General features: G+C 41.0%; 1 protein-coding gene across 1 annotated transcript in view; it reads right to left on the bottom strand.

Annotated features, from left to right (window-relative positions):
- Nucleotides 1-2,121: 2,121 nt before the first annotated feature.
- The window catches only part of LOC134358391 (GTP-binding protein SAR1a), a 38,003-nt gene continuing 23,894 nt past the window's right edge, over nt 2,122-16,230 (bottom strand). The window contains exons 6-7 of the mRNA XM_063070581.1: nt 15,112-15,243; nt 2,122-4,545 (exon numbers count right to left, since the gene is read on the bottom strand). Coding sequence (XP_062926651.1) covers nt 4,429-4,545; nt 15,112-15,243 — 249 coding nt within the window. The 3' untranslated portion in view covers nt 2,122-4,428. The remainder of the gene's footprint in view (nt 4,546-15,111; nt 15,244-16,230) is intronic.

Here is a 16,230-nt window from a genome sequence, read left to right on the forward strand (position 1 = left end):
AAAATGAAGGACGATGTAGGAGGAATAGGTTAGATTGATCTTATTGTAGGTTAAAAGGTTTGCACCTCATAGAAAACCTACAGCACAATACAAGCCCTTCAGTCCACAAAGCTGTGCCAAACATGTTCTCACCTTAGAGATTACCTAGGGTAACCCAAAGCCCTCTATTTTTCTGAGCTCAATGTACCTGTCCAGGAGTCTCTTAAAAGACCCTATCGTATCCACCTCCACCACCATCGCCAGCAGCCCATTCCACGCACTCACCACTCTCTGAGTAAAAAACTTAACCCTGACATATCTGTACCCAAGTCCATGCACCTTAAAAATGTGCCCTCTTGTGCTAGCCATTTCAGCCCTGGGAAAAAGCCTCTGACTATCCACACAATCATTGCCTCTCATCATCTTATACACCTCTATCAGGTCACCTCTCATCCTCCATCGCTCCAAGAAGAAAAGGTCAAGTTCACTCAACCTATTCTCATAAGGTATGCTCCCTAATCCAGGCAACATCCTTGTAAATCACCTCTGCACCTTTTCTATGGTTTCCACATCCTTCCTGTAGTGAGGCAATCAGAACTGAGCACAGTACTCCAAGTGGGGTCTGACCAGGGTCCTATACAGCTGCAACATTACCTCTCTGCTCCTAAACTCAATCCCATGATTGATGAAGCCCAATACACATTATACCTTCTTAACCACAGAGTCAACCTGCACAGCAGCTTTGAGTGTCCTATGGACTCAGACCCAAAGATCCCTCTGATTCTCCACACTGGCAAGAGTCTTACCATTAATACTATATTCTGCCATCATATTTGACCTACCAAAATGAACCACTCCATACTTATCTGGGTTGAACTCCATCTGCCACTTCTCAGCCCAGTTTTGCATCCGATCAATGTTCCACTGTAACCTCTGACAGACCTCCCAACTATTCACAACACCCCCCAACCTTTGTGTCATCAGCAGATTTAATAACCTATCCCTCCACTTCCTCATCCAGGTCATTTATAAAAATCACGAAGAGTAGGGGTCCTAGAACTGATCCCTGAGGCACACCACTGGTCATCGACCTCCATGCAGAATATGGCCCTTCTACAACCACTCTTTGCCTTCTGTGGGCAAGCCAGTTCTGGATCCACAAAGCAATATCCAGTTGGATCCCATGCCTCCTTACTTTCTCAGTAAGCCTTGCATGGGCTACCTTATCAAGTACCTTGCTGAAATCCATATACACTATATCTACTGCTCTACCTTCATCAAAAAAAAAATCAGGGCCAAAGAGCTTGTACTATTCAATGTTCTCTGTTAAGTGCAACTTACACAAGAATAATTTGCAACTGGAAGTGTCTGGGTTTAATTTTGAATGCCGCATCCAAGAGATGCAATTGATTTTCATCCCAGATATAAGCAATTTTCAGGAACTAATATCAAGCTAGATGTGTGCTTAAATATAATATGGTTTGAATTTAAAGCTTTGAAATTTACAGCTATATTTGCTACTGAATGATACTGCCTTAGTGCCTTGAAATCATTTACCATCTTGGCAAGGTGGTATAGAAATTGACTTCCATCAGGGAAACTGTTTCGGAAGTAATGCATTGCACTTTCTTCAGAAATAGTTTGGGCTTAAAGGCAAGCTAATTACTGAAGAAGAACCTTATTATAAGCCATTTCTAATTTCCGACTGCATTTGGGAGATGCATAATCTGTAGTAGCATGCCTGCAGACAGAACAGTCTAGTAAGTCTGTGTTCACCAATCACTGTGCTGCTCTGGAAACTCTGTTGTCCTTTGAAAGTGGCATTAATGTTGGAGTTTGTTAAAGATTCCTTGTCACTTTGTGAGTTATTTTAGTCAGCTAGCCAACATTCCACCCTCAATGTGCAACAAACAAGTTAGCTGGGCATATGTTTCATCAGTATCTGAGAGATTTTGGCTGCCGTGTATCAAAGTCACTCTCGCAGTAATTAACTCAAAGAGAATCAGTAATAGGATAAGGTGCCACACAGAAGTACATTGTTGTAATAGCCTCTGTCTTTTGATTGTGATAGGAATACACTCATCGACTCATACAGAATGTACTGGTGAATAAAAGTAGTTCAAGACACAAAGATATACAAGTACATTTATTCAAATAGAGCAATGACTTATAATACATTTATACATGTCGCCAGTTATCTTTCTACCACTTGAAGAATGACCATATTGAGGGCAAGAACTAGTTTTTCCAAGAATAAATCAGTGAAGGTATCAGACTGGTGAAGTATTAAAGCAGTCACCAAGACCCTCAGTGGAGAACAATAACCCTAAACATGTAGAACTGTAATTATTGAATAATACTGCATGTACAGTACTAACTTGCTGTGTTAGAAGCCCAATAACCTTTGAGGAAAGGGAAGGAATATAATTTCTGCAGTCATGCTTAGGAAAAAGGCAAGTCAACAGACCGCCACTACGATAAATGCCCTTCTGATGGATATCTGTTGATGTCTCTGCAGTGGAAACATGACCTTGCTCTCAGGACAAGCAAGACATTTTTTATCCAATCATTCATTTTGCATAAATGATGGTTTAAAAGAAAAGCAAGACACGGAAGGGACATTAAAAGTAAAAACATAACATTCCCATTAAGTGGCTTCCACCAGATTCCCATTTCAGGAAATAACAAGTCTTTGTCTTGTTTGGCAATGTAGGCTTTAACAGAGTGAAGCAGCCATTTTGGTGCTTCCAAGACAGACATTTTACTCCTAGGCCAGGAGAAGGTGCAACTTTCTGATTTTGGCAGAAAGAGATTGCCACAACAGAATGCCTCCATTCTTTCAGCAGCTGTGAAAGAATACCACCATTCTGTGAAAGAGACAGAAGTTTAGAAGCAAAAAGAAAATATGAGCTCACTGACTCCTTTTCATTCCCTTCAATTACCTGGTGGAATAACTGTTTGATAAAGAATTCATATATTTGATAATGCTGCTGCATTTCACTTTATATACAATAAACAAAGACCCAAAACTCCCTGTTCCATGCACATCCACTGTTAAGTTCTGTTAACATAAACTACTTGACTGTAATTTAAAACAGTGCCCTGCATTACATTGCCTGTGTAATGCCACAATGCCTCCACAGTTACATTAAAAGCACCAGGTGTATGAATTTGTTCACATTTTTATAAAAGCTTTACATTAAAAGTGTGTAAGATATTGTGCAATTCCTCCAAATGTTCACGAGCCCGTTAGAAGTCAGTAATTTCAGCAACAAATTCATCTTGTAAACCATGCCACCTAGGTTGTGTTATTCAAAATTATTCACTAACTGCACATTACACTGTATTCTTCTGTGACTTGCTTGCTTATTTTCCAATTCTCAGAATACTTTTTTAAAAAACATCAAATTGGCAAAAGAAATCTCATTGACCGTGCCATCATTCCATTACAAAGTTACATACGTTAATTTTAAATCATTGTGTTTTCTGATATGCAGCTGTATACCTAAAACAATTGGGGCTATTTATTCCAGAACGGATGAATTAACTCCAGTTCATATTCTAACCCCAGCAAAAATCCACCTTGATGCACAATACACCAACACAACTACTATAGCCACACAGAGTTGACAAGAAGATAATTAAACCAATTGAATGTATATTTATGAATTGACAGTAATTTAACCAGTCCAGACACCACCGGCATATCTTCAAATGTTAATATCATGTATGTAAACAGCACATCCTACCTAGGGTAAACTGGCAGCTGAAATAATTTTAACACGAGTTCTCACAGCATCACTTCATGGGAGATTGAAGACCAGAATGGTTTTCTTTATATTGGCCACATTTGCATACCCCAAAACCATGAGAATGTTTAATTTTGGCCTTAGACTATTCCAAGCTTCAGGAAAGGGCTCTTACTACAATCAGCGCAGATAGAGAACAAGTATGAAAAAGTAAGTTGTGAACACCATTCAGCCTATTACATGACTTGATTAAGATGTTTTGTAGGGTGGCCAGTTAGCTGCTGTCCACTCCATCCACAGTTTCTTGTATAATGGGGCCTCAGAGAGGCCAACATACCCGAATATCTTCAGGAGCATGTCGCATCACAAGCAAAGAACACACAAAAAAACCCTCTCACATATCTCTAAAACCGTTGCATAGCCAAATTCAAGTGCGTATTCTCAGTTGACTATTGTTTGGGAGTTGTAAACAGGCCACACATAGGGGAATATGTTATCGTGTTAAACTAGGTACGAATGCCTACCTCAGAATTGTACTTAAGAACAGAGAAGATCTAAAACCTCTCCTAGCTGGCATTGTGATCTTGTCAACAGTTGCGTGACTTGTTTTATTTGGAAAGGAAGCAAAGGAGAGGAAAAGAAAATCACGTAGACAGCTGCAAACTAGTTCAGTCCAAAGTGGCATCATTTTCTCTCAGGATCAGTCGATATATTGTGAAAGCCAGCGAAACCCTTCTCCATATCCCTGACGTTTCAGCACACTGCACATAAACACCTCCAGTGGTCGGGTGTTGAGTTCCTTCAGAGGCACAATCCCCTAGAACAGATCAGCAGGAAAGTTAATACCCTGAAGCAGAAAGCAACAAGTGTATTACTTGTACATAAGAAGAAATCCCAAATACTTGTTTTAAAACTACAAAATCAGTCACATCTTTCAAGAGGAGCTGCTTTTATTCTCCCACCCATACACACAACTTCTGTGCAATGGGTAATTATTTACAACAGGTGGTCAAGTCAAAGCTATTCCACACATACATCAACAGCCAGATTGTCATCTTTTTGTCTTATCCTACACTATCAGGGTCTTGGACCAATGTGTATAACTTCACTCACCTCAATTATGAACTGACTTCACAACCTACAGACTCACTTCAAGGTCTCTACAACTCATGTTCCCAGTATGTATTTATGTACGTACAGTATGTCTTTAAATTTGCACATTGGTTGTTGTCAGTTTCTATGTATGGCTTTCATAAATTCAATTGAATTTCTTTATTTCCCTGTAAATGTCTGCATGAATACGAATCTCAAGTAGTATATGGTGACTAACACACATGTACTTTGATAATAAAATGTACTTTGACTTTGATCAGATCATCAACTTGTCCAAATGAAGCCTGTGAGTTGCGTTGCACTCTACATTTTTGTCCAACTTGCATCTGATATCAATAAAGTGCATACATTATATGAACAAAGTGTGTGGCTGACAAACAAGAAATCTTACTAAAACGTATCCAATACTACTGGTCAAATTATTTCCAGTTTTGCCTCTCAAAACTTGAGGATTAGTCTCTCACATTCAAGCTTATCATGACTTACTTTAATGGGAATTTAAAATCATTCTTTGCTGCTCCATTTTGAAAATACTCAAGCACAGCCAACTTTTTAGCAGGCCTCCTTAGTGTAGTAAGATTCACCAGTGGTAGCCATGGGGTGGGTGGGTAAAGGATCAGTCTTCAGCATTGTTCCATTCCCTTTCAGTGCAAGTGCAATCAAAGCTCACAGCACTGTTTAAGACTTATGAGGTAATGAAGCACAACCAATGAATCATCTTTGATAAGCAGCCATTCAGCCACAGCCTGTATGTACATGGTCAAAGTGCTTTCCATTGGAGCATTATCAGGTCAAAACCAATTTAACAGGACATAAGCCTGATCTGAAGTGAGTTTAGGGCAGCATGGTAGTGTAGTGGTTAGCACAACGTTTTCCAGTGCTAGCTACCGAGGATCAACTCCCTCCTCTGTAAGTATTTTCTCCCCGTGACCACGTGGGATTCCACTGAGAACTCCAGTCCCCCCCCTCCCCCCAACCACAGTCCAAAGACATACCAGTTGGTAGGTTAATTGGTCATTGTAAATTGCACTGTGATTAGGCTATGGTTAAATCAGGAGTTGCTGGGTTGCATGGCTCGAAGGACGGCCTACTCCACGCTGTATCTTAAAAAACTAAAGACACAGGGGAATAGAGAAAGTTAGAGCAAAAGGACTGAGAGAGCAAATTCCAGAATTTAAGAATTTTATAGCTGAAGACACAGCTTCCAAAATAGTGCAGCAATAAAAACTAGAAATACTCGTAATTGAATCCTTGGCAGAGGGTGGGGAGGGCAGTGTGGGAAGAGAACACTGGCTTCGTGGTGAAGTACAATGGTGGGGCGGGGGTAAGAAACTTTTGCTTCATAGTGAATTATAGCTGTAGGCACTTGTACAAGAACACAGCATCTTCAAATTGCAATGCAATTTACAATCATATGATGGGGCTGAAGAAGCAAGACTGCTTAACTATTGCCATTTGTACGCACAAATAAGTTGGAAATGACCTATGAACATGTCCATAATGGAAATACAAAGGCTAAAGAGTAAGTGAAAAAGGATATAGTGCTTTCCCAGCGTATATGATGAATAAACTCTTCTTGGTCTTCCAGCTGGGTACAGGTATCAGTTTCAACTGACGTTTCGATGACAAACTCTGCCATCTTCATCAGGGATGATGCCTGGGCAAGTCTTGTCCAGTGGTATTTATACCCTTGTCATCTATCCTCCTGATTGGATGAGGACTAACCAATCAGTTTCCGTGCTCCCACCTTGTTTACAATTGAATTCCAGTTCTTGCTTAGAGCGAGACCTTCATTTTGTTAAAATTCTTTTTCTCTAGTTTTATTTAAATGGCTTCCTTCACCAGGCAGTCCCAAAAACCACTGGCGCGGCACAGTAGTTTGGTGCTAAAGTCAATCCTATGGTCACTGCGAATGTAATGTTCTGCTATTGTAAATTTCTCTGGGTAACCCAAACGGATGCACCTCCTGTGCTCCTTGATGTGGGTTTCCATCGTACGTCATGTCTGGCCAATACACACTGCTCCATATTCACAGTAAATCCTGAAAATGACAGCTGTCCTGAGTCCCAGGCCATCTTTGACCCGCATAAGCTGTGATTTGAGCTTCCTAACGGGTTTATGGATGGCATTAATCCAGTATTTCTTCAGGATCCTGGTAATCCTTCCAGAAACTGTGGAAATATAAGGCAGGCAGGCAGTAGGGCCAGGTTCTACCTTGTTGTTAGGTTTCCTGGTTTTTCCGTTGGCCCTTTGAAGGGCCCAATTGATTTTCTTCATTTTGTTGCTATCCTGTAGGAACGTCGGGTGTAATCATCACTACTGCCTGACTCCCCTACATTTCCACGGACAACCTTCTGGGTTAATCCCACATCCCAAAGCCCCACCCCTCCATGTATCTATCCAAATGCTTCTTAAATAATACTACTGCGCCTGCCTTAACCATTTCTCTGACAGCTCGTTCCATATAATCACCATCCTTTTCATGAAAAAGTTGTCCTTCATGTTCTTTGAAATATTTTGCCCCTCACCCTAAATCTATGCCCCTTTGTCTTTTGTCTCCCCTACCCTGGAGATAAGGTTGTAACCACCCACCTTATCTATGCCTCTCAATTTTCAACACTTCTGTGTGGTCACCTCTTTCTTTGAAATTTATGTATATAAATTTAAATATTTGTGTCAAGAGTAGACCTCAAAACTGAGTTCAATGAATGTACTCAGTACACAAATGTTGCAGTTAGAACAGGAATAAAGTTCAATTTCAGCATTTCAGCAAGTGTTCACAAACCACACACCGGCCACTGTCAATGAATTACGTCAAGGCTGACAGATGGCCAGCTGGGTTGGTGAGGCAGAGTTTCAGTCAAGTGTGAGAATGTCAAGTTACACGAGTGAAGCTCATACCAACGTCAGAGCTTGAGGCCCACCGCCAGATACTGCCCAAGCTTTCTGTAGGCAGAACGTCTGAAAATTACTTGTTGATCTTGAATGCTGCCGCACATGGCCAGTCAAGATCAAGGATAATCTTCGTGCAAAACAGGATGGGCAGATGGGGACAACTGCACATATTTATTCTTCATTTTAATATTGTACTTTTATTTATTTAAATTTCTATTCACACAAACATAATGCAAATTTTAAGCTTGCTGGATTACAGCAACATTGCTTCCTTAAAGTGACGATGCATCCATCTGAGGGAAGAGCAGGAGAAACCAACTTTGAGCTGCAGGAGAATGCACAGGAGAGAGGGGCAAGAAATGGTGTCTGAATAGCACAAGTCAGTTAGCAAGCACTGCATTCTCAATCAAGTCTCAAGCTACTGCCATATAAAGCTGTCAAGTAATAATTAGATGCTGAACCTTAGCTTTGAAAAGGCAGTGCTGTGCTGTTATGACACTGACAGATGGCGATGTGCTTTTATACATGGGCAATCTGCCTTTTATTTGAGCACTTGTGACCAGTGTTATGTACTGGTACTGTTTACATGTGGCCCTGAAGTACTGCCATTTGAGTTCTGGCCAAACAGCATTAATTATGCATTTTCTGTTCACTGAGTTACCAAAGGTTGAACCACACTGACTAGAAGAGAGCACTGCACATGCTCAGGTGGAAAGGCAGAGCTGTTTCATCCAAAAAAGTAGAGACAGAAGTATTTGTAATACTGGATTAGTGGAGACAAGGGGAGGAGAAATTAAAATCAGGTAGATTTACTTGGATTTAACATTGTTCTGGATTTACACTGCATGCAAGGTTGAACTGATTCAGCAGCATACACTATTAGTTTAGCATGCTTCACGTGAAAAGTCATTTCACACTACAAGGATTAATTTTATTCGCCATATTCACTCACTGTGGCCACTTTATAAAGTGCTACTGTACTACTGTGTATTAATGCAAATATCTAATTAGCCAATCAGGTGGCAACAACTCAGTGCTTAAAAGCATGCAGACATGGTCAAGAGATTCAGTTGTTGTTCAGTCCAAACATCAGAACGGGGAAGAAATGTGATCTAAGTGACGTTGATTGTGGAATTGTTGGTGCCAGATGGGGTAGCTTGAGTATTTTAGAAACTGCTGATCTCTTGGTATTTTCATGCACAGCAGTCTCTAGTTTACAGAGAATGGTGGAAAAAACAAAGCATCCAGTGAGCGGCAGTTCTGTGGGAAAAGTCAGCTTGTTAATGAGAGTGGTCAGAAGAGAATGGCCAGAGTGGTTCAAGCTGACAGGAAGGCGAAGGTAACGAATAACCATGCATTACAACAGTGTGTGCAGAAGAGCATCTCTGAATGCACAACATGACGAACCTTGAAGTGGACGGGCTACAACAGCAGAAGACCATGAACATGCACTCAGTAGTTATTTTATTAGGTACAGGAGATACATAATAAAGTAGCCACTGAATGTAGATTGTGTACTTAAGCCTTTAGATTCAAAGATTCAAAAAAACTTTATTGTCATTCTAACCGTACATCAGCTCTGCAGGGCAGAATGAGACAGCGTTTCCCAGGAGCAGTGCAATCATAACATAACAAACACAACACTAACTTGAATCTTTGACCTTTTGCCTCAGAGACAATTGCTCTACCATGAAGTCACAACATATGCCAAATCAATAGGCAGATAAACAAGCAACACTTTATCAGGAAAAATAAAATGTATACCAACTAAACAGTGAGAAATTATGGACTGCTGAGATACAGAGATTGGGTGTCCTAGAGAAGTATTTAGAAAAACTTCACGTCGAACCCTAAAGTGGATGGGCTATGGCAGCGGAAGATCATGAATATACACTCAGAGGCCAGTTCATTACGCACAGGTGGTACCTAATAAAGTGGTCACTGAGTCATTTACATACTAGGAATATGCTATAGTGTGTTGGTGCTAAATGCAACAAAAAAAAAATTCAACAATTATAAAGAATAAAGAATGATATGAAAATAAAGTTAGAAGCTTGGATATTGAATATCATGTGTATTGAACACCAGTGTGTACTTACGATATAAACAGCATTATAAAAAGTTGTTTAAAGCAACCGAGATAATAGATACAGGGGGTGGGGAAGAGGCTAAACAGAATGGTTGATCAAAGTAATTGTCTGTGGGAAGAAACTTTTAAGATGGCATGATTTTTATTTTCTCTTTTACCAGTCCAACTGCAGTTTCCAGAAGGGAGCTTTGGAAAAGGCATTTTGCTGGGTGGGTATTGTCCACAGTGATTTTTCTTGCCCCCCACTTCTATGTCCTGGACACATACAAGTCCTGCAGTGATGTTAGACTGTAGCCAATAATCATTTCTGCTGCCCAGTTCTAAATGTAAGGGGTTTCTTCTTTTATGTTACGCGAAGGCTAACAAAATGGCTTCTTTGTTATGTTATAATTAAAATGGCTTTTCTGTAATAATAACTGTTAAGAAAGTTCTCTCTCTAGCAGCTTGTTTGGTTATAAAGGGAATTGTATTCATTTGCTAAGCAATTGGGATAGATGTTATTCTTTCTTGTGTGTCTGTAAGCTACTGTTCGCAGGCTTTGAGGCAGAAGGCAGATGGGGACAGAGAGAGTGGACGCAATGCTGTAAGCTGGGCGACGGGCCAGACCCCGAGTGGGAGTCCGAGGCCTAGGGTCTTCGGCGAGGAGAGGAGACGAATACAGACTCGTGTGGAGCGTCTGGTCGACCACCGTTGTTGGTCCCAGGCGGCGGGTCGAGGGGGTCGGAGAAGATCAAATGGTGGAAAAAAGACTCTGTTAATTGAGCTCCAACTGTTGTGCACGAAGTGGTTGAACTTTGATAAGTTTGGCGTCTTTTATTTTCCTTTTATATTTTATCTCTATTAATTACATAGTTTCAGCAAGATCTATGAAGTGTAATCATTTAATCGCATATGGTGTATTGTCTGTTATTTGGCAGGGTGGGGTACATCACACAGCATCCACACAAACTTGATTATCCAGTTTGGTGGGGCCGAAGGCTGCTCCCCCGAGACGAAAGCGAGTTGAGTGAGCCTGAGGCCTACCAGGGGGCTACATAAATCAATCCTATGGAGCCAATTTGTTAGAGCTGTAGATTCATACAGCATAAGAATAAGCCATTCAGCCCACCACAGGAAGGATGTGACTGTACAGGGGAGTCTGCCTGGAATGCAGTGCTTCAGAGACCAGATAGGATGGTCTTGTTTTCCTTAGAATGGAAGTGGCTGAGGGTAACCTGACTGAGTTATACAACATTATGAGGAGAATAGATAGGGTAGTTGGCAACACACCCAAATTGTTGGAGGAACTCAGTAGGTCAGATAGCAATCTATGGAAAGGGGAAAAAAAGAGTCAACATTTGAGGCCTTGCATAGACAGCAAGAAACTTTACCCATAATACGCATGTTTAAAAACCAGAGAGCAGAGTTTAAGGTAAAGGACACATGACTTAGAAGGGATCCAAGGAAGAATTTTTCAAACAAGTGGTTGGAATCTGTAATACACTACCCAAAAGGGCAGTGGATGAGACATGTGACATGCAAACTAGCTAATCTACAGGCATGACAGAAGTTAGGGAGTTTAGATTTGCATTTATATGCTGTATTTTAGAACATTTTAAAACCAAAGTACTTTTTTCCAAAACTCAATAGGAAGTCCAGCTGCTAACTTAGTTATGAATAGCAATGATATAAACTGTTTTCTTTAAGCTGGTGTTTATTAAAGAACAGAATTTTGGCTAGAATAATGAAGAGTTCTCTCACTGACTTCTGCTGAAGGACCCTGATTACGAAAGCCAACCAAAAAATTTTTGTGTTCAACTCTCTAGCATTGGACTTGAGCCCAAATCCTTTCTTATTGTAGGCAAGAGTGTTACTCACTGAACTACAACAAACTACTAAAGACGCTTCCCATCAGCAAGCAAGCCACCCACTTATATTGATATTATCAACATAAAGCTCTTCGGTTTGCATTCACAAAAGATTAACCAGAAAGGAGAATTCTTTTGATCTACCTCCAGTCTTCGACAAATGTATTTAATCTTAATATTGTTAACGGATGAACCAGGTTTTATCTTTCAATTTAAAAGTCATCAGCGAACATCCAGTAAATCATTCTCTTTAACTTGGTAGCAGCACCAGCTTAGTTTTGGTTTTACTGCACCTCTGCCTTTACTTACCCTCCTGCCCAATTTGCACAGCCAACATAAAAGGTTGCATACTTTCTTTAAGTTACCGAGGAAACAATACACTCTATACAAGAAATATAATCCCTCTAGAGCTTTCTCTAACCTACAAACACAAAGGTTACAATTACAGGGTTTGATTTTCCAACTAATTTGTTTGATCTCAGACATAATGTGTTTCCATGTCTACATGGCTGAAGAGATGGCAATGACGACAAATTCAATGCTCCCTTGATCAGTGTCACGTCACTTAATATCAGGTAAAGACAGTCTGCAACTGTGGACTCTCCCCACCATGTTAGAATACGCTGGGACTCTCATTCACACAGACTAGTCACCACTTGGCTGGAGTTGTCCCCTGCTGAGAATTGGCCCTCAACTAGTCTTGTGGTTGGGGAACAGTTAAACAAAATGCAACAATGCTAAGGAAGGTCCATTTCCCATTCACCTTCCATGCTTGACCAGCAGGTCCTCCACAGTGAACCTCCAGTTGTTCAGCCAATGATTTGGATGGCGGGGGGGCCAACGAGGAGAGATTCTCATCTAGCTGATGTGCTCCTATCCTGATGCTGCTCTGTAGGTTCATTTCTCCAGTTGGTTAGATGTGATTCTACTTCTGTAATAATAGCCCAACTGGAAATTTAACCCTATCAGACTTAGTTTTGAAAGCTGCTCTTACTTATGCCAAATTATTGTGTTTTCCGGTGAAAGGTCTGAACAAGTCGGAACGTGATGACTAATGAAGAGTTAATTGAAACCTGGTCCAAATTTCACAATAAGAACACCAGCTTGTTAATATTGTCTTTTATAAATTCTATTTGTCTAAATAGCTGTGAGACATTCATTGATCCCTCAAACTCTTTAGTGACTAAAAACATATGTAGATTATCTAACAGTTTCTGACGGGGCACTGGATACTGCAAGATAAACATTCTGTAATTTGTTTCCAGTAAAGTCTGTTCCACCTGCTCCACCGTGTGTAATTTGAGTTGTGGAAAATATTAGACAGGGTGATCAATGCCATATGCTTAAGCAAAACAAGTTTATTTCTTTTAAAAATAGACAGATAGACAGGGTACATTGCTGAGATGAGGAATTAAATCATCTACCTGCTATCTTCTGGAGTATAGGGAACCACCCAATATTCCTCCTTCAGCCAATGCCAATGAAAAGATTACCAGTTAAATTCCAATAATCCCGTATCCAGTTGTTTAGAAATCCCGATGGATAGATAGTTGACTCATTCATTAAATTACTAAGAAATAAGGAACTTTGGGTCTGTGCTCGCTGGAGTTTAGGAAAATGAGGGGAGGTGGGAAATGTCATTGAAACATAGCAAACCTTTGACAAGGTGCCACACATGAGGCTGCTTAACAAGATAAGAGCCCATGGAATTACGGGAAAGTTACATACGTGGATAGAGCGTTGGCTGATTGGCAGGAAGCAGAGAGTGGGAATAAAGGGATCGTATTCTGGTTGGCTGCCGGTTACCAGTGGTGTTCCACAGGGGTACATGTTGGGGCCGCTTCTTTTTACATTGTACATCAACGATTTGGATTATGGAATAGATGGCTTTGTGGCTAAGTTTGCTGATGATACAAAGATAGGTGGAGGGGCCGGTAGTGCTGAGGAAACAGAGAGTCTGCAGAGAGACTTGGATAGATTGGGAGAATGGGCAAAGAAGTGGCAAATGAAATACAATGTTAGAAAGTGTATGGTTTTACACTTTGGCAGAAGAAATAAACGGGCAGACTATTATTTAAATGGGGAGAGAATTCAAAGTTCTGAGATGCAACGGGACTTGGGAGTCCTCGTGCAGGATACCCTTAAGGTTAACCTCCAGGTTGAGTTGGTGGTGAAGAAGGCGAATGCAATGTTGGCATTCATTTCTAGAGGAATAGAGTACAGGAGCAGGGATGTGATGTTGAGGCTCTATAAGGCACTGGTAAGACCTCACTTGGAGTACTGTGGGCAGTTTTGGGCCCCCTTATTTAAGAAAGGATGTGCTGACGTTGGAGAGGGTTCAGAGAAGATTCACTAGAATGATTCCGGGAATGAGAGGTTTAACATATGAGGAACGTTTGTCCGCTCTTGGACTGTATTCCTTGGAGTTTAGAAGAATGAGGGGGGACCTCATAGAAACATTTTGAATGTTGAAAGGCATGGACAGAGTGGATGTGGCAAAATTGTTTCCCATGGCGGGGGAGTCTAGTACGAGAGGGCATGACTTAAGGATTGAAGGGCGCCCATTCAGAACAGAGATGCGAAGAAATCTTTTTAGCCAGAGGGTGGTGAATCTATGGAATTTGTTGCCATGGGCGGCAGTGGAGGCCAAGTCATTGGGTGTATTTAAGGCAGAGATTGATAGGTATCTGAGTAGCCAGGGCATCAAGGGTTATGGTGAGAAGGCGGGGGAGTGGGACTAAATGGGAGAATGGATCAGCTCATGATAAAATGGCGGAGCAGACTCAATGGGCCGAATGGCCGACTTCTGCTCCTTTGTCATATGATCTTATGGTCTAATATTGAAAGACCTAGATAAAGAGGACATGGAAAGGAAGTTTCCTGCAATGGGAGAATCTAAAAATGGAGTGTATAGCCTCAGAATAGGAAGCCCCCTTTCGAACAGAGTTGAAGAGGAATTTCTTTAGCCACAGGGTCTTGAATCTGTGGAATTCATTGTCACAGATGGCTGTGGAAGCCAAACCATTGTGTGGCCACTGGATAGCCAACAATAGCATAGCCTCATCTCACTACCTCTGATTGCACATTTTTGAAATGTGGAAGGAAACTTGCCCAGTTATGGGGAAAACATACAAGCTTCTTGAGGACAGCGGTAGGACAGAACCGTGATCTTACAGCTGGCTCTAAATGCTAATCACTACACGGTGTGCCATGAGCTTTGAAGTAATAGGACTAACATCTATTAACCTGGAAAATCCGCTAGTCCTGTATCATACAGCGAACAAAGTGCCAAATTAACAGGTTATTGACTATAAAATGTACATTGTTTGCTGGTAGGCTACCTTCCATAAAATTTACTTCGCTTTAAAGAGTAGTTTTTATATACATCTGTGTGCATTTACATGATACAAAACTTTAGCAACCCAAGCCTTTCCAGTACCTTTCCCGTCGTTTGTCCATATAGCCCGAAGGTCTCCCGTAGCCTCTCCTCACTGATGGCCTCTGATCGGTCAATTTTGTTTCCCAGGATAAGAACCGGAACATTGGATATTGTTTCATCTGTCATTAATGCCTTAAAAAAAAAGGACAATAAATGCGAGAGATTTTTACTTCAGATACACAGTCATCAGAATCAAAAGGCTCCACAAAATTGCTTTGGGTAATCAACTATCCAAACCTTTGAAGATTCTGATATTTGATACCTGGCTCAACTGGTGTTGCTTGCCATGGACCTCACTGCCCTCCAATCCACCGAGTCCCCTATTCCCACACTCCCTTTAACCTACCTGATTCAGTGGAAAATATTCTACTGGGAAACATCTGAATTAAATGAGTTTTGGGGTATTAATAGAAATAACACCCAATAGTATGGAAAAACCTGCCGGTCTAGCACTACCAAAATCCCAAGTGTGCCAGATTACTGAGTGTTACTGTGATGGGGAAAACATCCAATTACATGAAGTGATGGGACCTGAAAGGGAGATCACAATCACAACTCTGGTATAATATGCCACCTGCAACACTAAGGCATTTTCTACCGGTGCTGCTGAGATAACCGATGGTTTCCAGATCTGGACCAGTCATTGGGTTGCTTGCCCCTACTTCCCTACTGCTCCATAATGTCATTACAGAAGTAAAATAATTTCCCATTGTTATTTTAAACACAGGTGAAGGTCCACTTCAGACCTTCTCCAAGTCCAAGCAGTATATCAAACTTGTTTCCCCATTCAATGGGATCATGCTTAATCTACTTCTTAACTCCATCCACCTGCCTTTACTCATATACCTCAGCAAGTGTCTATCATTTTCAGATTTTTAAACAAACTAAGCTAGCTTTTACTTCTTCTGGCTAGAGAACGCTCCACATAATGGTCACCACTGCATACAGCATTAGAACACTACAGCACAGAAATAGGCCCTTTGGCCCATCCACTCTGTGCCAGACTATTACTCTGCCCAGTCCCATCAATCTGCATCTGGATCATAGGCCACCATACCCATAAAGGTTTCCCAATTGCTGCCCCGAATGATCTGGGTCTAAATTTTAAGGTTACATTCT

Source organism: Mobula hypostoma, chromosome 18, assembly GCF_963921235.1.
Source record: "Mobula hypostoma chromosome 18, sMobHyp1.1, whole genome shotgun sequence".
Lineage (NCBI taxonomy): Eukaryota > Metazoa > Chordata > Chondrichthyes > Myliobatiformes > Myliobatidae > Mobula > Mobula hypostoma.